Source organism: Bos mutus, chromosome 15 (genome assembly GCF_027580195.1).
Source record: "Bos mutus isolate GX-2022 chromosome 15, NWIPB_WYAK_1.1, whole genome shotgun sequence".
NCBI classification, from domain to species: domain Eukaryota; kingdom Metazoa; phylum Chordata; class Mammalia; order Artiodactyla; family Bovidae; genus Bos; species Bos mutus.
The window spans coordinates 50,085,757-50,109,731 of record NC_091631.1 but is presented as its reverse complement, the minus strand read 5'-3'; the positions used below and the strand labels follow the sequence as shown (position 1 = coordinate 50,109,731).

Below are 23,975 nucleotides of genomic sequence, written 5' to 3'. Positions count from 1 at the left end.
AACACACATTATCTCTCGTGACAACCCATTTTGCAGATAAGAGAGCTGAGACTTGGGTTAAGTAACTTGCCAAAGGGCCCTGAGTTAATGAAAGTGGGAATCAGTTCTGGCAACCAGGTCTTCTGCCTCCTGCCTCATCCTTGGCATCAGCTGATGACGCTTATTTATGGTGGGTCTGCAAGCTGTGTGCTTCCCAGGTGGCACTAGTGGTAAAGAATCTGCCTGCCAATATAGGAGACTCCAGAGACGTGGGTTCGATTACTGGGTGGGAAAGATCCCCTGGAGGAGAAAAGGCAACCCACTCCAGTATTGTTGCCTGGAAAATTAATGGGCAGAGGAGCCTGGAGGGCTACAGTCCATGGGGCTGCAGAGTCAGACACGGCTGAGCACACACATACATACACACACATGCAAGCTCTGTGCATGGGTTCTGTGTCTGTTGCATGGGTATGTTCTTGCTTGACTGATAGCTGGCTCTCTTTCCAGAACTCACTGAACCCTGGTTCCCTGATTGTGCCTATGGGAGAGAGGGGAGGGTTAGGAGTCGTGAAGGCAGTGAGAAGCAGAAAGCTCCAGGGGCCTAAGCCCCAGGATAAGAGTGGCAGGGACCCCACTGAGCTCAGCACAGCTTTCCCCATTTCCTCTTCACTTCTTTCCTACTGAGCCACACTTCCAGGGCCAACCCATCAGCCATGAGGACTGCTCTGGTTGAAACCATTTGGTGTTGTCTGGGGGCTCCGAAGACCTCTGGTACCATAATTTTTTATGTCTCAGCACAGAGAAGATAGAGAGAAATGATTCATTAGAATAGGATGCTTGTGAGACTTACAAAAAGGCAGGCAAGGGATGCTTCACTCAGAACTTACTGGGCTACAGTTTTATAATCAAAAGAAAAATGAGCAAGGGGAGAAGAACTTCTTTGTCTTTGACATCGTGCTTCTATCATCAATTCCTTCTCCAGGTTGAGCAGGGGAGTTTTCTTATCCCTATATAGTCAAGCTAGGTCCACAAATTATGGACCAAATTTTTTTTTTTTGTTTATGTGTGCATAGAGCATGTCCTAGGAATCATTAACCATTGTTTTCTTGTTTTGGAGCATGTCTTGTGTTTCTGTTGCATGGTTTCACTACTAAACAAGCCTGTGTGGTTTTGTGGTTAAGCAAACCTGCTTTCTTGAGTACCCATTAACTTACAGGGGTCTCCCATATTTTTTTACTTACAATTGCCTAGTGGGATTATCTGTTTAATCACCTACTTTGTCCCTGTACTCTGTCCCTATCATTGTGGCCTGAGATTTGAAGTAGGCAATTGGCCTGAGATTTGAAGCAGGCAATTGTCTGGAAGGCCTTAAGGGCTGGTAGCAGGATTACCCAAGAAGGAATACATTGTCTCACCCTCTTCCCTCCTGATCCTGAGCTTGGGGACTGAAGGAAAGGGCAGCATCAGTCCTGCCGGTTGCCCAGAGTAGTGCCACAGGAAGAGCTAAGTGTCCTGGGCTAGAATAGGGCCCAATCTATGACTGGCTGGGTGCTTGGCTGGAGATGGACTAACTGAGTTTCTTATGGGGGTGGGCGTGGGGGTTGGGAAGCGGGAAGTCTGAGCCCTAGCTCCTGGCATTCTAATTAGCTTTAAGGGCCACTCTGGGTGCCACCTTCTCCCTGGCATAATGCCTATAGATGGCTCCCGTAAGTCATAAGGCACAAAATCCCACCACTACATAGTCTTAAGATTCTTCATTTTTACTTTCTCTCTCTCTTAATATTTATTTATCTGGCTGTACCGAGTCTTAGTTGCAGCATGTGGGATCTAGTTCCCTGACCAGGGATTGAACCCAGGGGCCCTGCATTGGGAGTGCAGAATCTTAGCCACTGGACAATCAGGGAAGTCCCTTCTTTCTCTTTTAAGATGAAATTTAAAATACTTTCAAAAGAGTAACACTTATAAGTTCACACATTTGTACATTCCCTCAGGAGCTAAAGGAAATGAACAGCCATTCCAGAACCAGCAAAGGCACAGAGAACATTCGTAGAGTGGCTCACCTAATTGCGAAGAAAGCACTTTTGCTTCTTGCAGCAACTCCCTGAGGCTGAGAGGAGGAGTGTGATCATTTCCTCCATTTACAGAGAAGGAAACCAAGGCATGGAGAAGTGCTTTGAGCAAGCCCTCAAGTTGCAATGCTCTTGTCACCGAGAGCCTTCTCAATTTCTACTCCCGGTCCCAGTAACCTGCAGAGGTGCGGGGCGGCTTTCAAACATATTTTGAAATGGACCCACTCTCCCTGAATGCCAACTTTCCTGGACCCAGAGATTGTTTCCTGCAACACGGTGCCGCCTTCTTTGTCAGGGTCTGTGCAAGGTGCAGGAGGACAGAGATGACCAAGTTTCTTCTCCATGCTGTGGCTCTGTGGCACCTGCCGCCCCATCCTGAGGTCAGACGACAGAGCACGTGCCCGCAGCATGACTCACAGTGCTTCTGTCTGCAAGAGGCCAAATTATATGTCATTAATAGAGCTTACATGGTTGCCATACCCGCTGAGGGGGCGGGGGAGGGAAATGGTTTGTTCTGTACTGGGTCCAGTAACACAGCCAGAGGCCTGTCTGCCTCACGTGGCTAGGGAAGTGGAGTGAAGCTAGAGGAGCCCCCCAGGTCCTAAAACCACATTCGCAGGGTCACTCTGCCTCCTTTCCCCTCACCCCTTACCCCTCCCACTCCCTGTTCAGAACTCTGTTGAAATCAAATGTGTTGTTTTCCTGCTGTCTGGAATGCCCTTTCATTCCTTGGTTTTTTAAGAAAAAATTTAATTGACGTATTATTGATTTATAATGTCTCAGGTGTATAGCAATGTGATTCAGTTTTATATATATATATATTGAATTATATATATATTATTTTTCAGATTCTTTTCCATTATAGGTTATTACAAGATATTGAATATAATTCCCTGTGCTATTTGCTGTTTATATATTTTATTTTTATTTTTATTATAAAAAAGTATTTATTTATTTGGCTGTGCTGGGTCTTAGTTGTGGCAAGTGGGATCTGCATCTTCGTTGAAGCATGTGGCACCTTTTTAGTTGTGGCATGTTGGATCTAGTTCCCTGACCAGGGATTGAACCCGGGCCCCCTACAGTGGGAGCGTGGAGTCTTAGCCACTGGACCTCCAGGGAAGTCCCTGCGACAAGTCCCTGTTTTATATGTAGTAATGTGTATCTGTTAACTCCAAAGTCCAAATGTATCCCTCCCTTCCCTTTCCCCTTTGGTAACTGTAAGTTTGCTTTTTATGTCTGTTAGTTTACTTCTGTTTTGTAAATAAGTTCATTTTTTAAATTTATTTTTAATTGGAGGGTAATTGCCTTACAATATTGTGTTGGTTTCTGCCATACATCAGCATGAATCAGCCATAGATATATATATGTCCCTTCCCTCTTGAACCTCCCTCCTTGTATTTATTTTTTTTTAGATTCTGCATATAAGTGATATCCTATGATATTTGTCTTTCTCTGTCTGACTTTCTCTGTCTGACTTCACCTAGTATGATCATCTCTAGTTCCATCCATGTTGCTGCAAACATCATTATTTCATTGTTTTTTTGGTCTGAGTATCATCTTATTTTTTAAGATCCAGTTCAAATGTCACTTCCGGGTCACAGTCAGTTAGTAACTTCCTCTCCCAGACTTTCCTAAGGCTTCTATCTGCCTCTGAAGTACGGTCCTTTGGGTCCCCTAGAGGGGAGCTGCTCTGGTCTGGTCCTTGTTCTTCTTGTTCTTGTTGTTCAGTCTTAGCCCAATACCACATGTTTGGTCAAAGAACAGATGTTTACATGTATAACTAAACAAAGAAAAAAAAAAAAAAAACAAGGATGGAGGGTAGAGATTGAGTCAGGAGATAGATGGGCTCCATGCTAGACATTTACATCTGGCCTCCTGTTTGCATTTCTTGGGGCTGGAAGAAGTGGGCTTCAGCCTGGATAGTTAACAACTGTTTGCAATTCCTGATATAAGAGATAGGTAGGCTCCAGTTGAGGAATTTATAATCAGCCTCCCCCCAGTCTTTGTCAAGGTAATAGTCATGGCAAGGACAAAGATGTGCAAAACTGCTCGAGTAAAGGATTAAGGGATCCCCACTCCCCCCTTTTTGGGACAAAGGAGACACTACACACGCGCAGAAAGGCTCCTTGAGGGTCAACAGTCAGGGGATAATTCCAGGCAATAATGAATGAGTCTTGTGCCTCCCAGAAGCCTTCACTTTGAGATAAATCTTGACTGAGGGATGCCTGTGCAACCAGAGGAGGGTCCCAGGGTAGGTCAGGTGTAGAAAAAGAAACCAGATAATTGGCTGAAGGAAGACAAAGACCCAGAAGAACTGACCTATATAAATGACTTCACTGCTATTTTACTGCACTCCTCCTCTCTAAGAGGTATGCCCCTTCTTTCCAGGTGTACATCTCTGCCTTGCTTCTGCCTTAACTAAACAAACCATTTCTCTATATGCTCTCCCACCTGTTGTGCTATGTCTCTAATGGTACTTTGTACCGACATTTACAATGTCTGCCTCTGTATTTTTCACTGGGGGCAAAGATCCAGGGGAAAATGTTTTCTAGCCTCTAGCCCTTGCTGGTCTGGTGGCTAGGATTCCTGTTTATCATCCAGGCTACCCAGGTTCAGTTCCTGGAGAGGGAATTAAGATCTTGCCTCAAGCCACTGCTCATTGCTGCCTCGCTGAAATCAAGATCATAAAGCCCTCTTCCCAGCCCTGTCCGGCTGCCTCTCTACGGGTTCCCTACTGCACACCTCTGTTCAGTGCACACCTGTGTTTGCTTGCGGAGGCATGCCCTGGCTGTGGGTGGTGGGTGACGCCTCGCTCAGCTTCATGGGTCCTGAGCATGCCAGGTGTGGAAGCACAGGGACGAGAGTGGGGGTTTTGAGGACTAGGAAGCCCCAGGGCTAGGCTATGTCTGGGTACCAGACAAGAAGGGCAGTTAGAGGTGGGAGCACTCCCTCGCCCCATTCTTCTGTCTTCCTTGAGGCAAGTGACCAGAAGCCACACACAGAGGTTCTGGGCAGAGGTGAAGAGAGCCAGGTACAGAGGGAAGACCCAAGATCCCAAGATCTCTGCCAAGAGGTACGCTGAAGCGGTGAAGAGGCACAGAGGGAAGAATGTTCTGGGGATGAGGGAGAGAGGGCGCCTCGGGAAGGTCCAGGGGTCCGAGGTAGGAAGACCCAGGCCCCGGATTCTTGTTCTGGCTCTTCCAAGTTGGGTCAACCGGCGGTGCAAGTCATTTCACCTTTCTGAGCGGCAGTGCCTTCATCTGTACAATGGGCGTCGCAACAAGCCCTGCCTGAGAGACAGTGACTAATGGGATGAGATTGTCGCTCGGTGACCTGCAGAAGACAGTTCCAGCGGCAGGGCCCGCCCGGATGGAGGGGTGTAGCACGGGAGGCGCGGGGAGATGGCCGGACGAATGCGGAAGAAGTCCCTGCCCCGGGCCTGCTCTCCGGGACCCCATCCTCTCTCGCTATCTGCCTCCTCCCAGGACCGGGAGGCCCGGAGCGCCGAGGCGCGTTCTCGCGCGTGCCCGCTGCCGGGCGCGTAGCCAGAAAGGGCAGGGCTCCGCGCAGGCGGGCGGGGCGGGCAGGAAGCGCGGCGCCGCGCCGGGGCCTTTGCGAGTAAGCGAGAGACTCTGGCGACGACCGCTCCCGGCCTGGACCGCGGCGGGTAAAGGTCTAAGCAGCGGGGGCGGGGTGGGGCTGGGCTGGAGCCGCAAGGAGCCGGCTGCCGGGGTTGCGTAGGACGCAGCGGTGCGCTGAATGGTGGCCGTTGTGGCGGGCTCTCCCCTTGGGTCTGAAACCAACTTAAACAGGGAAAGCTGGGGTCCCCGATTAAGAGGAGGAGCTCTGGATTTGTGCGAGCACAGACCTGGTACCCTTCCTGCGGTGCCCTCTTCTTTTCTCACTGCTCTGGAGACCAGGGGTGATCCTCCGAAAGTTACCCTCCCCACCGCCGCCCCCACCACGAGTCCCATCTTGAATCAGAGGCCCTGCGTCTGATTTTTTCCCACTGAGCTAGTTTCCCCAAGCTTTTCTAGCTTGCCAGGGCCGCCTCTTAACCCTTCTGCAACCGGGACTCCAGGTCTGAGCCCCAGCCTGCACCTCCACAGGATGGCCCTGCTGGCAAGAGGGCCCAGTGCACCCACTTCTCCCTAAGTGTGTCCTGCCCTTAAGGAGCCACATCCCAGTGGAGACCGGCTGCCAAGTAGCTGTGTGCTTCATTTAAGGGAGCTCAGGGATGGGGAAAGACTGCCCAGGAGAGAGGGACTTTAAGCAGTTTTTAAAAGCTTGGGTAGGATTCTGGCAGGAGAGAAAGGTCATTCCAAGCTGATGGAAGAGTATGAACAAAGTAAAGTGCAAGCAAGATTCGGAAAGCCTGGTGGATAAGGCACCGGTCAGGGGCATTATCAGAAAAATAGCAGTTGTGGGTCAGGTATTTGGACTCCATACAACCTAGGATTTTAGGGAGGCGATTAGTGGCTGGGATGAGGGATGGGAATGGAATGGCACTGAAGGCAGAGAGAAGGTAAAGAGAAGAGGGGTCCCCGGAAGTCTGGGGAGGGTCTGAGTTACCACAGGGGTGGGAGGGATGTTGCAACAGGAACAGGCTGGCAAAGAATGGGGAGGAGGAACTGGCCAGCGGGCTGATTCCAGTGGATAAAAGAGGAGGGAAGAATTTGAAGACAAAGGGGTCAGATTTCAAGAAGAAATCATGTGATTGGGAAGATGTGCGGTAAAGTAACTGAACAGGGAGGAGGGCTGCTGAGTTCAGTTCTGCAAGCATGCATCTTGAAGCACAGGCAGGATGTCCATATGGAGACACAAAGTAGCAAGTCCTTTGTTCATTTATCTATTATTTATGTCAGCCTGAAAAGCAGGTTAGATAAAAGTCACAGAGAAGATAAAATGGTCAAACTATTAAAACTGAGCTAAAAGGACCTGAGAGCTACAGAAAAACTTGAGAGGAGGGTGGATGATTCTTTACTGGGAATTGTTGGCTCGGAAAAGCTTCTGAACATGAACACAGAACTCCTATGAGTTTGCTGGAAGCCAAGCAAAAGAAGAAAAGGGCAACAAGGGGGACTTCCCTGGTAGTCCAGTGGTTAAGACTCTGCGCTTGCATTGCAGCGGGTACAGGTTTCATCCCTAGTCAAGGAACTAAGATCCCACATGCTTTGCTGTACAGCCAAAATAAATAATTTTTTTTTTTTAAAGGACAGCTAAATAGTTCATTAGGCTGGAACTCAGGAGAAAGGCGATCATGAAGCCATAGGGTAGAGGCAGTGGATGGTAGGAGATAAAATGGGATCACTCAGGTGGGGGATGTGGAGGAGGGAGGTCTGAAGGCCAGGCCGGGGCTTTGGTGACACTGACACTTAAGTAAAAGCTAATGTTCTCTTGAGGAGGAAGGCCACCCTTTGGCCTGCTCGGGGAGGTGGGGTGGGAAAGTTGGGGTGTGTGGGGTCCATTCATACCATTTTTCCTACAGGGGAACAGGCTAGAAGGCAGTGTGCTCAGTCCTGCAGGCTCTAATCTTTTCTCCTGCCATGAGGTGGGGCTGCCATTTGCCCAGGGCCTCTTGGAGCCCTGGTCTGAGAAGAATACTCCAGCCAGCAGGTGAGCAGGAAGCAGGGGTTTCTGTTTCCAACTCTCCCTTCATCTTCAGAGTCCAGACGGCACCCCCAGTAGAGCAGGGATCCACACACCAGGTGTGCTAGTCCCAGCTCTGTGATTCTTTAGCTGTTGACCTTGAACAAGTCACTGCACCTCCCCAGCTTCCTTTCTCCCATCCTAAACTAAGGGAGTCGAACTAAAAGATCTTTGAGGGTCCCTGTAGCTACATAAGCCCAGGAACACTGGTCTGATTTAATTTTGCATTCAACAGATATTTATTGAGTGCCTGCTGTGTGCTAGACAGACCCTGTGCTTAGTTCTAAGTAGATAATTATGAACAAAACAGATGTAATCCCCGCTCTCATGGAAGAATGGGTGTGTGAATGAATGTTAATGAAATAATTACATAATGAAATATAATAACTGCTGCAAAGGGGCAGTTCGTGATGCTATGAGAGCAAATGATGAGGGGGGTTGACGTAGATATGGGGGTTTGTGTATTGTTGAGCTAATGTGGGTGAGTTCTTGATGCTATTTCTTCCTTCTTCTTTCTCTCTGTAGATGAACGTATCCCCTTCCTGATTCACTGGAGTTGGCCCCTTAAAGGGGAGCGCCCTCTTGGGTCCCCGAGGTGAGGCCTTGGTGTCATACTTTTAGGACACATCGGGACACAGCAGAGTAGCCTGGGAAGGGTCAGGACTTGCAGAGAGCTTGATGCCCTGGGGAGAGGTTGGTCTCCCGGTGGGTAGAGAGCGTAGAGAGTCAGCTACCAGACCTAAAGAGGAAGTTGGCTTATATCATCCATGGTGCAAGTCACAGTGGTCAGCCAGAGGAAGAACTGGTGGAAGGTGGGCGGAATCCAGTAGGGGCCAGCCTAAGTTCCCGGCAGGCAGGGAGCAGCGGGGAGCTGGAGGGCTAGGGGCGAGACCTCAGGCCCTGGGAAGGGTGTGAGAGAATCAGACGAGGCTCTGGACTTGGATGTCCAGGGTCAGGGCTGGATCTCAGGAAGCCAGAAGTCTATCAGCTGAGGCAGGACTGGACTCTGAGCCTCTGTGGAGCCTGAGCCCAACAGCCAAGCCCCAGCTCACCCCCTCTCTTTGCTCACAGGGCCTTTATACGCCACAATGGAAGCTCAGTGGGCAATGGTCCTTCATCCGGGAGGCATGGACAGTTGTTCCGGGGCATTGCTGCATCTGGTAAAGGGACTGGCTTCTCAGTCAGCCTGAGGAGAGGGGATTCTGGGATCCCAGGGGGTGTGATGGGGTCGGGGATGGTGGGGAGAGAAGCAAGCAGGAAGGTGGTATAGAGCACCCATTACCATCGGCCATCCGTGGACCCACTCTCCCTGGCCTCATTATCTGTCTATCTGTGTACCCCTTCTTGCGACACTCGTGCAGTGCACACTTACGATGTACAAAGCACTGGGAGGGACATATCATCCCTCCCTTCAACACACTGCCTCTAGCTGTCAGGGAAGATCATGCACAGATAATCATGCAACCAGTCAGCCCAGACTCACCATCACTCATCCCATGGCTCCCTACTTCCTGTCACAGGGGTCTGAACTTCCTGGACATTCTGAGGGAGTCCTGTGTGTCCAGCACCATTTTGGACCCCAGCATCTCCCAATGTCGTGTCTTGACTCGGCAGCTTGACCCTAGCTCTAAGGTCTCCCTAAGCTCTCGCGTTTCCCCGCCCCTCTCCCTGACCTCCCTCTCTCCTCTTGCCTTCCCATTCAGAAGCTCTCCAGCGGCACCGCCACAACCTGGCCGAGTGGTTCAGTCGGCTGCCCAGGGAAGAGCGCCAGTTTGGCCCGACCTTTGCACTAGACACAGTCCATGTCGACCCTGTGATCCGTGAGAGCACCCCTGATGAGCTGCTGCGCCCACTGGCTGAACTGGCCCTGGAGCATCAGCCACCCTCTGCTGGGCTCCCCCCGCTAGCCCTGTCTCAGCTCTTTGACCCAGATGCCTGTGGGCGCCGGGTGCAGACGGTGGTGCTTTATGGGACCGTGGGCACAGGCAAGAGCACGCTGGTGCGCAAGATGGTCTTGGACTGGTGTTATGGGCGGCTGCCAGCCTTCGAGCTGCTCATTCCCTTCTCCTGTGAGGACCTGTCATCCCTGGGCCCTGCTCCCGCCTCCTTGTGCCAACTTGTAGCCCAGCGCTACACTCCCCTGAAGGAGATTCTGCCTCTGATGGCCGCTGCCGGTTCCCGCCTGCTCTTTGTGCTCCACGGCTTGGAGCATCTCAACCTCAATTTCTCCTTGGCCAGCACAGGGCTTTGCAGTGACCCCGAGAAGCCAGAGGCGCCAGCTGCCATCATCATCAACCTGCTGCGCAAATACATGTTGCCTGAGGTGAGTGTGCCCTGCCCCGATTTGCTGTCCCTAACTTGCCCCCTAAGGATTTTTGCGTTCTGGGTCCACATATTTAATACATAGGAGCGTAGGCTCTGGGTTAGTTCAAATTCTGCCCCTCTGCTTCCAAGCTGTGGGACTGAGCTGGTCAGTAGCTTCTCCAGGCTTCCACTTCCTTCTGTCCTTGAGTTGCGTTGATCAAATGAGATGCTGCATATGAAGGGCTTAGCACGGTGCCCTGGATCATAGTGGGTCCACATAAGTCTGAGTTATTATTACTGAGGTCATCATCATCTTCACTCTTGGACTCTTCCCTGGCAAGTGAGGCAATGAGGACACCAGGGTCTTTCTTAACCCTCCACCATGCCCTTCCCAGGCCAGCATTCTGGTGACCACCCGGCCCTCTGCCATCGGCCGCATCCCCAGCAAGTACGTAGGCCGCTATGGAGAGATCTGTGGCTTCTCCGATACAAACCTCCAGAAGCTCTACTTCCAGCTCCGCCTCAACCAGCCAGACTGCGGGCCCGGAGCTGGGGGGGTATCGGTCACGCCGGCTCAGCGTGACCACCTGGTGCAGATGCTGACCCGGAATCTGGAGGGGCACCATCAGATCGCCGCTGCCTGCTTCCTGCCCTCCTACTGCTGGCTTGTCTGTGCCACCCTGCACTTCCTGCATGCCCCCACGCCGGCCGGCCAGACCCTCACGAGCATCTACACCAGCTTCCTGCGTCTTAACTTCAGTGGGGAGATGCTGGACAGCACTGACCCCTCTAAGTTGTCCCTGATGGCCTATGCGGCCCGAACCATGGGCAAGCTGGCCTACGAGGGTGTGTCCTCCCGCAAGACATACTTCTCCGAAGAGGACGTGCGTGGCTGCCTGGAAGCCGGCGTCCAGACAGAAGAGGAGTTTCAGCTGCTGCATGTTTTCCGCCGAGACGCCCTGCGGTTTTTTCTGGCCCCATGCGTGGAGCCAGGACACACGGGTACCTTTGTGTTCACTGTGCCTGCCATGCAGGAATACCTGGCTGCCCTCTACATCGTGCTGGGTTTGAGGAAGACAACTCTGCAGAGGGTGGGCAAGGAAGTGGCCGAGCTCGTGGGCCGTGTCGGGGAGGATGTCAGCCTGGTCCTGGGCATCGTGGCCAAGCTGCTGCCCTTGCGGGCCCTGCCACTGCTCTTCAACCTGCTCAAGGTAACAGCCCCAGGACCCCTGGCTGCCAGTCCCCATCCTCCCTGTTCACCCCCTGCTCCTCTCCCAGAAGGAACCTGTTTTCCCTGCATAACTGTGAATCTCCTTCTTGGCTCTGTTTCAGATCTGGGCAGTCTGGCTTTTAATGGGATTGGGGTATAAGGAAGAGGGAAAGAGAAGCCATAGGCTGGGGAATGCTTGGAGGGGGATCTGAGGGTGCAAGGACTTTATTAATAACAATCCCGTAATTCTGATGATAGGTTTTGGGGGGTGGTTTAATATCTTTCCTAGTCTTCGTTGCTGGGCGGCAGGGGTCACTACAGTCCAGGGTTAGGGTTAGGTTTAGGGTTGTCCTTTGCAGGTCCAGAAACCCAATTGTATCTATTCCTCAGAGGCGATTAGACTCTGGGAGTGATGTCTCATCCTAACTTAATCACCAGAGACAGGTTTATAAAGCAGATGCCATTTTATTCATTTATACCAGGAGGAAAAATGGCATTGGTAATTGATTTAGGACAGTCCGTCCAGGGTGCAGGTCCGCTCCAGAAACCAAATTACAGGCCCGAGGACTGTGCTGTGAGCAGTGCAGATGCACTAAGTTTTTGATGGGAAGAAATATCCACTCTCAGCTGATGTCTGCCGGATGCCTTGTAAATGAAACACTATTATAATCCTTTTTATAGATGAGGAAACTGGGGCTCGCAGAGGCTAAGTAACTTGACCAAGGTCATTCAGTAAGTAGAATAACTTGGATCTGAGTGCAGGTTTTATAGTTCCGAATCCTGTGCTTTTTCTGCTAAATTTTACAGATGTACTTTGGATATTTCTGTGAAGCTGTGGTGCTTTGCTGGTAACCCCAGTCCTCTGTAGAAATGTTTCAGTTACCTATCTTGAGGAAGCAGGGCCTTGGTAAGTGGACAAAATTTTAACAAGTTTTCCTTTTTATAGGCAGCAAAACGTCAGGGTTAAGAATAGGGATTTTATAACACAGCTGCTGCTGCTGCTGCTAAATCGCTTCAGTCGTGTCCGACTCTGTGCGACCCCATAGACGGCAGCCCACCAGGCTTCCCCGTCCCTGGGATTCTCCAGGCAAGAACACTGGAGTGGGTTGCCATTTCCTTCTCCAATAACACAGCTACCTGGGTTCAAATCCAGGCTCTGCCACTTAACTAGCTGTGTGACTTTGTACAAGTTACTTAATCTCCCTGTGTCTCAAGGTCCTTATCTGTTAAATGGGAATAATGTGTGTGTTCATTCACTCAGTCATGTCCAACTCTTTACAACCCCATGGACTGTAGCCTGCTCAGGCTCCCCTGTCCATAGAATTTTTCAGTCAAGAATAATGGAGTGGGTTGCCATTTCCTACTCGAAACTGGAAAAATAAAGTATCTGTATCATTGGCCCAATATGAGGATTAAATGTCCTCATCTGCAGATCCTGGCACATAGTAAGTGCTATTTGTCTGTTAGGGACTTCCCTGGTGGTCCAGCGGCTAAGATTCCACCCTCCCAATTCAGGGGGTCCAGGTTTGATCCTTAGTCAGGGAACTAGATCCTACATGATGCAACTAAGGTTTTACATGCCGAGAGTAAGACCCAGTGCAGCATAATAAAAATAAATAAAAAGCTTAAATTTTTTTTTTGCTGTTAAACATAAACAGGCTCAGGCAGCCCATCCCTTCTTACAGCATCAACCCAGGCAGGAAAGTAATGGCCATTGCTGGGGCTGCTCCACCCCTTTGAGGATGTACTTGCTTCATCTGGATTGCAGTGAGGTTGTGGTCTCCTGACGGGATTCAGAAAGCTGCTCAATTACTTGAGGGGGCACCACACCCCCAGCCCCTCTTGGAGGGAGGGTTGCCTAGCAGAGGTTGGGTCCCATCTGTGTCTATATGAGCCTACTGATTCAGCTTCCCAGGGTGACTGTTTTCGTATCTTGTCTCCAGATGATTGTTGGGGGAGGGACACTCTACCCTCCATGGTGAGAACCTTGCCTGTAACAAGTGGAAAAAAAAAGGCAGGCATTAGAGGTTATTGTTCAGTTGCTCAGAGAGTCGTGTCTGACTCTCTGCAGCCCCATGGACTGCAGCACGTCAGTAGAAGAGGTGCCACAAAACAACCTCGTGGCTTTGGCTGGAGGTCCTTTCTTCTCAGAACCATTGCAAACATGGGAGCTGATGTCACCAACCTCCCAAACATTCGTTTTTTTCCGACAGATATTTGAGTGCCTGCTGTGTGCTAGACAATGTGTTAGATTCGGAGGAAAAAACTAACAGAACCCCAGGTTTTTGTCTTTTCTGATCATGCAGTCTCAACACAAACATGTCAGCTAGCCATATGATTAGAAATCTTGTGAAGTGCCTGGAAAGCCAAGTTCCAGGTGCTGTGGACGTGTGTAAGGTGGGGACCTGATTTAAGGGGATAAGGAAAGCCACTCTGTAGGAAGGGCATTTAATCTGATCCCTGCAGGACTAACCAGGAGAAGCACAGGGGGAAAACACTCCAGGAAGAGGATATAGCTTTGAAGGAGAAAAAATCTTAGCAGTATCAAAAAGACAGAAAGGAGAGAGAGAGAGAAGCAGAGAGGACAAGAGCAGAGTGAGTGAGAGGCTGTGATGAAGGCACTGTGGTTGGCAGGGGCCTGTCAATGAAAAATTAATCAATTGTCCATCTGTTGCAAGAGGGAGGACCCTTTCCAGGGCCTCTTGTCTAACTCTTGGAAATGAATTGTCAGAATGTGTCTGAGGAGACACATACTGACAAAGCAAGAGGCTTTATTGGGAAGGGACGTCCAGGCAGAGAGCAGTAGGAAACGGGGTGGGGAGAAGCGGAACTGCTCTGCGCTGTGACTCACAGTCGCAGGTGTTACGGTGATGAGATTAATTTCTGGGTTGTCTTTGGTCAATCATCTTGTTTGGCCCATATTTAGTCTGACTCAGGGTCCTTCCAAGTGGCTTGTGTGTCTCTTAGCCAAGATGGATTCCAGTGTGCGGATTCTGGGAGGTTAGTAGGCCAATATTATGGGGCTGGCATCTCCTCCCTCCTTTTGGCCCCTCCCAGATTTTCCAGGTTAGTTTTTGGCAGCAGCACCATGTTCCTCTTTGGGGCTTCCTACTGTGAGATAACTCATGCAAGTGGTCATCATCGCTCTGGTCAAGGTAGGCTGCTTCGGTCAATGGTTCCGTAACATATCCAAGAAAGAAATGGAAATTTTAATTCAAGCCAATCTGAGGATTATAACTTGGGAGACAGTCTCTCAGAGAGTTCTAAGAACTATTTCAGAGGTAAAGAGGGAGACCAGTACACATACTGTTTTGCTGAAGGGAGTATGTGTGTATGTCTACGTGTGTTTAGTTGCCTCAGCTGTGTCGTGACCTCATGGACTGTAGCCCACCAGGCTTCTCTGTCCATGGTATTCTCCAGACAAGAATAGCGTGGGGGGTTGCCATTTCCTCCTCCAGGGGATCTTTCTGACGCAGGGATTGAACCCACATCTCCTGCTTGGCAGATGGGTTCTTTACCACTGAGCCACCAGGGAAGCCCCATCTAGTCATGAGGAACAGACATCTTAGTTAATGGTTTTAGTGCTTTCCTAAGTATGGAAAGATGCAAGAATCCAGGTTCATAAAAATTTCTCCTAAAAATATCTAAGGACCAGTTCTGTCAGTTTCGGTCCAGTTAAGTTGCTCAGTCATGTCTAACTCTTTGTGACCCCATGGACTGCAGTACACCAGGCTTCCCTGTCCGTCACCAACTCCTGGAGCTTGCTCAAACTCATGTCCATCGAGTAGCTGATGCCATCCAACCATCTCATCCTCTGTCGTCCCCTTTTCCTCCTGCCCTCAATCTTTCCCAGCATCAGAGTCTTTTCCAATGAGTCAGCTCTTCGCATCAGGTGGCCAAAGTATTGGAGCTTCAGCATCAGTCCTTCCAATGAATATTCAGGACTGATTTCCTTTAGGATGGACTGGTTGGATCTCCTTGCAGTCCAAGGGACTCTCAAGAGTCTTCTCCAGCACCATAGTTCAAAACCATCAATTCTTCCATGCTCAGCTTTCTTTATAGTACAACTTTCATATCCATACATGACTACTGGAAAAACCATAGCTTTGACTAGACGGACCTTTGTCAGCAAAGGAGTGTCTCTGCTTTTTAATACGCTGTCTAAGTTGGTCATAGCTTTTCTTCCAAGCAGCAAGCGAACTTTGATTTCATGGCTGCAGTCACTATCTGCAGTAATTTTGGAGCCCAAGAAAATAAACTCTGTCACTATTTCCACTGTTTCCCCATCTATTTGCCTGAAGTGATGGGGCTGTATGCCATTATCTTCATTTTTTGAAGGCTGAGCTTTAAGTCAGCATTTTCACTCTCCTCTTTCACTTTCACTGTCAGTTTAACCAGAGCACAAATTGCCTCATCCTGATCTTTGCCCTGAATTCCTTTCAAGGTTATTGTAGGCCAGCAACTGCAGTGGCTAATGACTTGATTTTGTAGAACTGTGTAGTGGGCAACATTCTTTATTTTACAATCTCTTCCCTTTCAGTCTTAATTTTGATCAAGGTTTGGGAGGCAGTTTGTGACCAATTTGTTCCAGGGAACTAGGACTGCTCATTCCCAGGTTCAGGCAAGGATTTCACTGATGAGTCACTCAGTGTGCTGTTACTGGACTAGGCCTTATTAACAGTAGCCAAAATCCTCTGACCTGCCTGTCTTACTAGTCTGTTATGATCCAGAAAATGATTTCCTCTTGTTGCTTCGTCCCATATCTAGAGTTACAACTTACAGTCATTCATCTTATAGAACTATATATTTGATCAGTATTTCAGGTTGCTTTGCCTTCCTTAGTGGCTCAGTTGGTAATGAATCTGACTGCAATGCAGGAGACTCGGCCAGGTAGGGAAGATCCCCTGAAGAAGGAAAGAGCAACCCACTCCAGCACTCTTGCCTGGAGAATTCCATGGACAGAGGAGCCGGGCAGGCTGCAGTCCATGGGATTGCAAAGAATCAGACGAGACTGTGTGGTTAACTTCCACTTTCAAGTTGTCTAATCATTAATTTTATCTGAAGCTCAGTCACACGGTAATTCAGGGAACAAGTCTTATAAAATAGGCAAATGCCAGCAAATTTGGAAAACTTAGCAGTGGCCACAGGACTGGAAAAGGTCAGTTTTCATTCCAATCCCAAGAAAGGCAATCCCAAAGAAGGCTCAAACTATCACACAATTGCACTCATCTAACATTCTAGTAAAGTAATGCTCAAAATTCTCCAAACCAGTCTTCAGCGATATGTGAACCATGAACTTTCAGATGTTCAAGCAGGTTTTAGAACAGGCAGAGGAACCAGAGATCAATTTGCCAACATCCGATGGATCATGGAAAAAGCAAGAGAGTTCCAGAAAAACATCTATTTCTGCTTTATTGACTAGGCCAAAGCCTTTGACTGTGTGGATCACAACAAACTGTGGAAAATTCTGAAAAAGATGGGAATACCAGACCACCTGACCTGTCTCTTGAGAAACCTATATGCAGGTCAGGAAGTAACAGTTAGAACTGGACATGGAACAACAGACTGGTTCCAAATAGGAAAAGGAGTACGTCAAGGCTGTATATTGTCACCCTGCTTATTTAACTTCTATGCAGAGTACATCATGAGAAACGCTGGGTTGGAAGAAGCACAAGCTGGAATCAAGATTGCTGGGAGAAATATCAATAACCTCAGATATGCAGATGACACCACCTTTATGGCAGAAAGTGAAGAGGAACTCAAAAGCCTCTTGATGAAAGTGAAAGTGGAGAGTGAAAAAGTTGGCTTAAAACTCAACATTCAGAAAACGAAGATCATGGCATCTGGTCCCATCACTTCATGGGAAATAGATGGGGAAACAGTGGAAACAATGTCAGACTATTTTTTAAGGCTCCAAAATCACTGCAGATGGTGACTGCAGCCATGAAATTAAAAGACACTTACTCCTTGGAAAAAAAGTTATAACCAACCTAGATAGCATATTCAAAAGCAGAGACATTACTTTGCCAACAAAGGTCCGTCTAGTCAAGGCTATGGTTTTTCCAGTGGTCATGTATGGATGTGAGAGTTGGACTGTGAAGAAAGCTGAGCACCGAAGAATTGATGCTTTTGAACTGTGATAAGACTGGATAAGACTCTTTCGAGTCCCTTGGACTGCAAGGAGATCCAACCAGTCCATCCTAAAGGAGATCAGTCCTGGGTGTTCATTGGAAGGACTGATGCTGAGGCTGAAACTCTTAATACTTTGGCCATCTCATGCGAAGAGTTGACTCATTGGAAAAGACCCTGATGCTGGGAGGGATTGGGGGCAGGAGAAGAAGGGGACGACAGAGGATGAGATGGCTGGATGGCATCACTGACTCGATGGACATGAGTTTGAGTGGACTCTGGGAGTTGGTGATGGACAGGGAGGCCTGGCGTGTTGCGATTCATGGGGTAGCAAAGAGTCCGACACGACTGAGCGACTGAACTGAACTCAACTGAACAAGTAATAGACCTAATAGCACTGATAAGATCATAAGTAAGTACTGAAGCTAAGATCTCCCATGAGGTGAGGCCCAGTATCCTCCCAGGTCATCTGAGAAATCTTGTTTTGCATCAATCGCTATGTTTAAGGAAAATGATATATTGGCATTTTACATAAAGTTCACCTAAGATGTTTGCATATACAGTGTGAGGGGTAGATCATCATGACCCCTTCAGTTTAGTTCAGTTCAGTCACTCAGTCGTGTCCGACTCTTTGCGACCCCATGAATCGCAGCACGCCAGGCCTCCCTGTCCATCACCAACTCCCGGAGTTCACTCAGACTCAACGTCCATCCAGTCAGTGATGCCATCCAGCCATCTCATCCTCTGTCGTCCCCTTCTCCTCCTGCCCCCAATCCCTCCCAGCATCACAGTCTTTTCCAGTGAGTCAACTGTTCGCGTGAGGTGGCCAAACTACTGGAGTTTCAGCTTTAGCATCATTTCTTCCAAAGAAATCCCAGGGCTGATCTCCTTCAGAATGGACTGGTGGGATCTCCTTGCAGTCCAAGGGACTCTCAAGAGTCTTCTCCAACACCACAGTTCAAAAGCATCAATTCTTCGACGCTCAGCCTTCTTCACAGTCCAACTCTCACATCCATACATGACCACAGGAAAAAACCATAGCCTTGACTAGACGGACCTTTGTTGGCAAAGTGATGTCTCTGCTTTTGAATATGCTATCTAGGTTGGTCATAACTTTCCTTCCAAGGAGTAAGCGTCTTTTAATTTCATGGCTGCAGTCACCATCTGCAGTGATTTTGGAGCCCAGAAAAATAAAGTCTGACACTGTTTCCACTGTTTCCCCATCTATTTCCCGTGAAGTGATGGGACCGTATGCCATGATCTTCGTTTTCTGAATGTTGAGCTTTAAGCCAACTTTTTCACTCTCCACTTTCACTTTCTTCAAGAGGCTTTTGAGTTCCTCTTCACTTTCTGCCATAAAGGTGGTGTCATCTGCGTATCTGAGGTTATTGATATTTCTCCTGGCAGTCTTGATTCCAGCTTGTGCTTCTGCCAGCCCAGCGTTTCTCATGATGTACTCTGCATAGAAGTTAAATAAGCAGGGTGACAATATACAGCCTTGACGTACTCCTTTTCCTATTTGGAACCAGTCTGTTGTTCCATGTTCAGTTCTAACTGTTGCTTTCTGACCTGCATACAGGTTTCTCAAGAGGCAGGTCAGGTGGTCTGGTATTCCCATCTCTTTCAGAATTTTCCACAGTTTGTTGCGATCCACACAGTCAAAGGCTTTGGCCTAGTCAATAAAGCAGAAATAGATGTTTTTCTGGAACTCTCTTGCTTTTTCCATGATCCATCGGATGTTGGCAATTTGATCTCTGGTTCCTCTGCCTGTTCTAAAACCTGCTTGAACATCAGGAAGTTCACGGTTCACGTATTGCTGAAGCCTGGCTTGGAGAATTTTGAGCATTACTTTACTAGCATGTGAGATGAGTGCAATTGTGCGATAGTTTGAGCATTCTTTGGCATTGCCTTTCTTTGGGATTGGAATGAAAACTGACCTTTTCCAGTCCTGTGGCCACTGCTGAGTCTTCCAAATTCGCTGGCATATTGAGTGCAGCACTTTCACAGCATCATCTTTCAGGATTTGAAATAGCTCAACTGGAATTCCATCACCTCCACTAGCTTTGTTCGTAGTGATGCTTTCTAAGGCCCACTTGACTTCACATTCCAGGATGTCTGGCTCTAGGTGAGTGATCACACCATCGTGATTGTCTTGGTTGTGAAGATCTTTTTTGTACTGTTCTTCTGTGTATTCTTGCCACCTCTTCTTAATATCTTCTGCTTCTGTTAGGTCCATACCATTTCTGTCCTTTATCGAGCCCATCTTTGCATGAAATGTTCCCTTGGTATCTCTAATTTTCTTGAAGAGATCTCTCGTCTTTCCCATTCTGTTGTTTTCCTCTATTTCTTTGCACTGGTCGCTGAGGAAGGCTTTCTTATCTCTTCTTGCTATTTTTTGGAACTCCTTGACCCCTTAGAGGATTGAAAAAGGAACCCCTTAGAGGATTGAAAAAGGAATGTTATCTTCAAAGGAGTCACATAACTGATGCCAGAAAAAGAAACTGATCTTTGTGGCAGGTATTTTTGCCATTGGGGAAGTCTAGTTAAGTGTAGAATGGAGATGTACAGTGCATACCAGAAGGAAGGGAGGAGGCCCAAATGGGCAGAGAAAAATTTTATGTTTAAATTTTTCTTGTCTTACCTTAAAATATGAATTTTATTTCATCAGGTCAAGTCAGGAAGGGTCTGAAGTAGTAGCAGTGACATCAGTCATCGCTGCTGTGGTGACAGTGATGATGTTGAAGATGGTCATGTATTTATACCACCTAGCCTGGGACCAAGCTAGATGAATAGTATATGCTAATTTCTTCAAGCTAAATGCATAATATATGCTAATTCTTTTCCACCAACCCTGGACTTGGAAACAGAAGGGTGTTAAGGAAACAGAATTTCCTTATGTCTGGAATACGTGAGACAAGTGCTGAGAGATGACTCTGGAAAGGTCCAGTTGGGGCCAAATTATGCAGTTTTCTATTTCACTTGGGCAGCAGGGAGCCACGGAAGGTGCTGCAGGAGGGGCGAGTAATGTGATCTGACGAATCACGCTCCGGTTTAAAGGAGACTGTGAGGCTTAGGCAGGAAGGCTGAAAGGCAAGCAGGAGGCTGCACCACCCCCCATTCCTCCACACTGCTTCCCTTCCAGGTGGTTCCACGAGTGTTTGGGCGCGTGGTGGGTAAGAGCCGTGAGGCGGTGGCCCAGGCCATGGTGCTGGAGATGTTCCGAGAGGAGGACTACTACAACGACGATGTCCTAGACCAGATGGGTGCTAGTATCCTGGGCGTCGAAGGTCCCCGGCGCCACCCGGATGAGCCTCCAGACGATGAAGTCTTTGAGCTTTTCCCCATGTTCATGGGCGGGCTTCTGTCTGCCCACAACCGGGCAGTGCTGGCTCAGCTTGGCTGCCCCATCAAGACCCTGGATGCCCTGGAGAACGCCCAGGCCATCAAGAAGAAGCTGGGCAAGCTGGGCCGGCAGGTGCTGCCCCCCTCGGAGCTCCTAGACCACCTCTTCTTCCACTATGAGTTCCAGAATCAGCGCTTCTCTGCCGAGGTGCTTGGCTCTCTGCGCCAGCTCAACCTGGCAGGCGTGCGCATGACGCCCCTCAAGTGCACGGTGGTGGCAACTGTCCTGGGCAGCGGAAGGCATGCCCTGGACGAGGTGAACTTGGCCTCCTGCCAGCTGGATCCTGCTGGGTTGCGCACGCTCATGCCTGTCTTCCTGCGTGCCCGGAAGCTGGGGTGAGGCCCTGCCCTCCTGGATGGGCAGAGGAAAAGGTTCTCGGGAGACCAAAGGGAGCGAGAAAGGACCAGAGGGTAGGGTGAGTCTGGTGTGGGTGGAGGTGACAAGAGCCATGGAAGGGGACGCAGCTGTGGACTACAAGAGGTGCATGATGAGGGAGGGTCCTGGTGGGTGGGCAGGCTCCAGGCCGAACTCCTTCCTTGATTTCTTACCTCCCCTCTGGCCACCTTCTGCTCTAGGTTGCAACTCAACAGCCTGGGCCCTGAGGCCTGCAGGGACCTCCGAGACCTGCTGCTACATGACCAGTGCCAAGTGACCACCCTGCGGTGAGTGCCTGTGCAGGGTGCTCCATCCTGCTGGCCAGCTATGGTCAAGGGTAGGCTCTCTGCTTCCCAGCATGCCTGGTGTAATAAACAAGGCAGGCGGGTAGACCCTGACCCACCCTCCTTACTCCCCCACCCTCCTCTCCCCCATCCTCCCCTCCCCCATCCTCCCTGTCTAGTACAAGCAGCCAGGCAGGGGGAACGTACCACGGGTCATAGGTATTAAGTAAGCCTCTCACATGGCTAAAATCAGCCTGGGGAGGGGCCAGTGGAATAACACCCAGGCTAGTTGCCTGGTAACAGCACCACTGATTGCCTCCCAGGATTTTCCCTGTTGTCTCACAAGGATGACCCTTATGCTGGGCACTCTATATAGATGCTCCCAAAGTGTTGACTGGTTGACTAGCAACCCAGACGCCTGGGTTCCTGATTTCAGGTTGGAGTAAGGGGAGATGAATGGGGTGGGAAGAAGGAGGGGCAATTGGGAACAGAGGGCAAAGCGGGGATTGGAAGGGAGTGAAAAAAGGAGGAAGAAAGGAGGAGGAAGGGGAGAGGGAAGGGGCGTGTCACAAGGAGAATGGAAGGCAGGAGGAAGGGAGGGATAAACCAGCTTCCATCTCACTCTTCCTCCCCTGCAGTGAGCTTACCCCTATTTGTCATTTCCTGGCCTGCATTTCTCTGCATCCAGGCTGATCTCTGCCCCAGGCGATGCACCCTTTAGGCCCAAGTCCGGTGCTCAGCACAGGGCATCTGCTAGGAGCTCTCATAACCTTAGACTGCTTGTGGCCCTAGGCTGTCCAACAACCCGCTGATGGCGGCGGGTGTGGCCCTGCTGCTGGAGGGGCTGGCAGGAAATACGTCCCTGAAACACCTGTCTCTACTGCACACCGGCCTTGGGGATGAGGGCCTGGAGCTGCTGGCTACCCAGCTGGACCGAAACCAGCAGCTCCAGGAGCTGAATGTGGCCTACAATGGCGCTGGTGACACGGCGGCCCTGGCCTTAGCCAAGGCTGCCTGGAAGCACCCTTCCTTGGAGCTGCTGCAGTGAGTTTTCCTGCCCCTCCCCAACCCTGTCCCATCACCCCACCCCCCCATATGTGATGGGCCCTTCCCTTGCCCTGATTCTCCACCTCTGTTTCTCTTAGGGTCCTAGGGCCCTGGTTCCTATCGACTCTGGTCCCACTGAATTCTAGTGCCATCCCTGCCTCCCAGTGGCCACCGCCCTCCGTCTCTGGCATATTGCAGACACTTTCCCCATCGCATTCCATAGCGAGGGGATGAGTTATGAGACCCCTCGCTTTCTGTCCACCCGCCCTCCACCTTCCTTCTCGGAGCCCCGCTGAATGGCATTTACTCTGCTCTCTCCCGCTAGTCTCTACTTCAACGAGCTGAGCTCAGAGTGCCGCCAGGCCCTGCGGGACTTGGGGAGCGCTGCAGAGGGCGGTGCCCGGGTCGTGGTGTCGCTGACGGAGGGGACAGCAGTGTCTGAGTACTGGTCGGTGATCCTGGGTGAAGTCCAGCGGAACCTCAACAGCTGGGATCGGGGCCGGGTCCGGCGCCACCTGGAGCTGCTGCTGAGGGATCTAGAAGACAACCGGGGAGCCACCCTTAATCCCTGGCGTAAGGCCCAGCTGCTGCGGGTGGAGGGCGAGGTCAGGGCCCTCCTGGAGCAGCTGGGCGGCCCTGGAAGCTGAGACTGTGGCAGCAGTGTGTGTCCCCTGGCCCCAGGTCCTTTCTGTCTGTGACCCTCTAGCTTCCACTACTACTTCTAGAAAGATCCCTTCCGGGGATGGATGATGTGCACACAGGTGTGCCAGTTGCTCTCCTAGGGCATGTCCGACCAGTGTTCCAAGTCTGGAGTTTCCAGGATCGTGGAACATGCCTCACCTCCCTTCAGCTAGAAGGGCTGAAAGATGTGGCATTTGGTGGCCGTATTGTCCCTTAGCGTGTGTACGTGCATGCTAAGTCACTTCAGTTGTGTCTGACTCTTTGCGACCCTTTGGGCTGTAGCCCACCAGGCTCCTCTGTCCATGGGATTCTCCAGGCAAGAATACTGGAGTCGGTTGCCATGCCCTCCTCCAGGGGATCTTCCCAACCCAGGGATTGGACCCATGTCTCCTGTGTCTCCTGCATTGCAGGCAGATTCTTTACCGCTGAGCTATTCAGGGAATACACCTGTCCTGTAGCAGCACCTGATTGTGCTGCTTCTCTGATTGTGCCACCAGGGGGCACTCTTCTCATGTCGGACTTGCTAGGGGCATTGCTGTCCAGATGTATTGGAGGGTTTCCATGTCTTGCCTTTATGTTTTCTGGGGACACCCAGGTTGCCAGCAGCCACTTTCCTCTCTCACTGGTGCTGTCTTCTCACCGTCATCTCCCTTTCACCAATGGTACCCAAGCTCGGTGGCCCCTAGGGACATGGAGACTGACTTGCTATTAAAGAGTTGTGTCTTCCAACTACTGTGGCCTCTATTTTGCCTTTTGCTTTCAAGAAAGGGTACTGTTCTTAGTCGTTCTGGTTAAACCACTGGCCACTTTCTGTTGCGGATGTTTCTTGGGCACTAAGTTCAGAA

General features: G+C 50.0%; 1 protein-coding gene across 2 annotated transcripts; it reads left to right on the top strand.

The window, feature by feature from the left end:
• Nucleotides 1-5,497: 5,497 nt before the first annotated feature.
• On the top strand, nt 5,498-23,863 carry NLRX1 (NLR family member X1). 2 transcript variants are annotated; one of them, XM_005897119.2, is made up of 10 exons: nt 5,498-5,715; nt 7,537-7,664; nt 8,223-8,292; nt 8,769-8,857; nt 9,401-10,020; nt 10,397-11,212; nt 20,483-21,078; nt 21,319-21,405; nt 22,195-22,446; nt 22,775-23,863. In XM_005897119.2, the coding sequence occupies exons 2-10, from the start codon at nt 7,595-7,597 to the stop codon at nt 23,094-23,096; spliced, it is 2,922 nt and encodes a 973-aa protein (XP_005897181.2). In that variant the 5' UTR covers nt 5,498-5,715; nt 7,537-7,594; the 3' UTR covers nt 23,097-23,863. The 2 variants fall into 2 exon arrangements, with proteins under 2 accessions (XP_005897181.2, XP_070240187.1); XM_070384086.1 differs by having other exon boundaries at nt 5,498-5,721.
• Nucleotides 23,864-23,975: the final 112 nt, after the last annotated feature.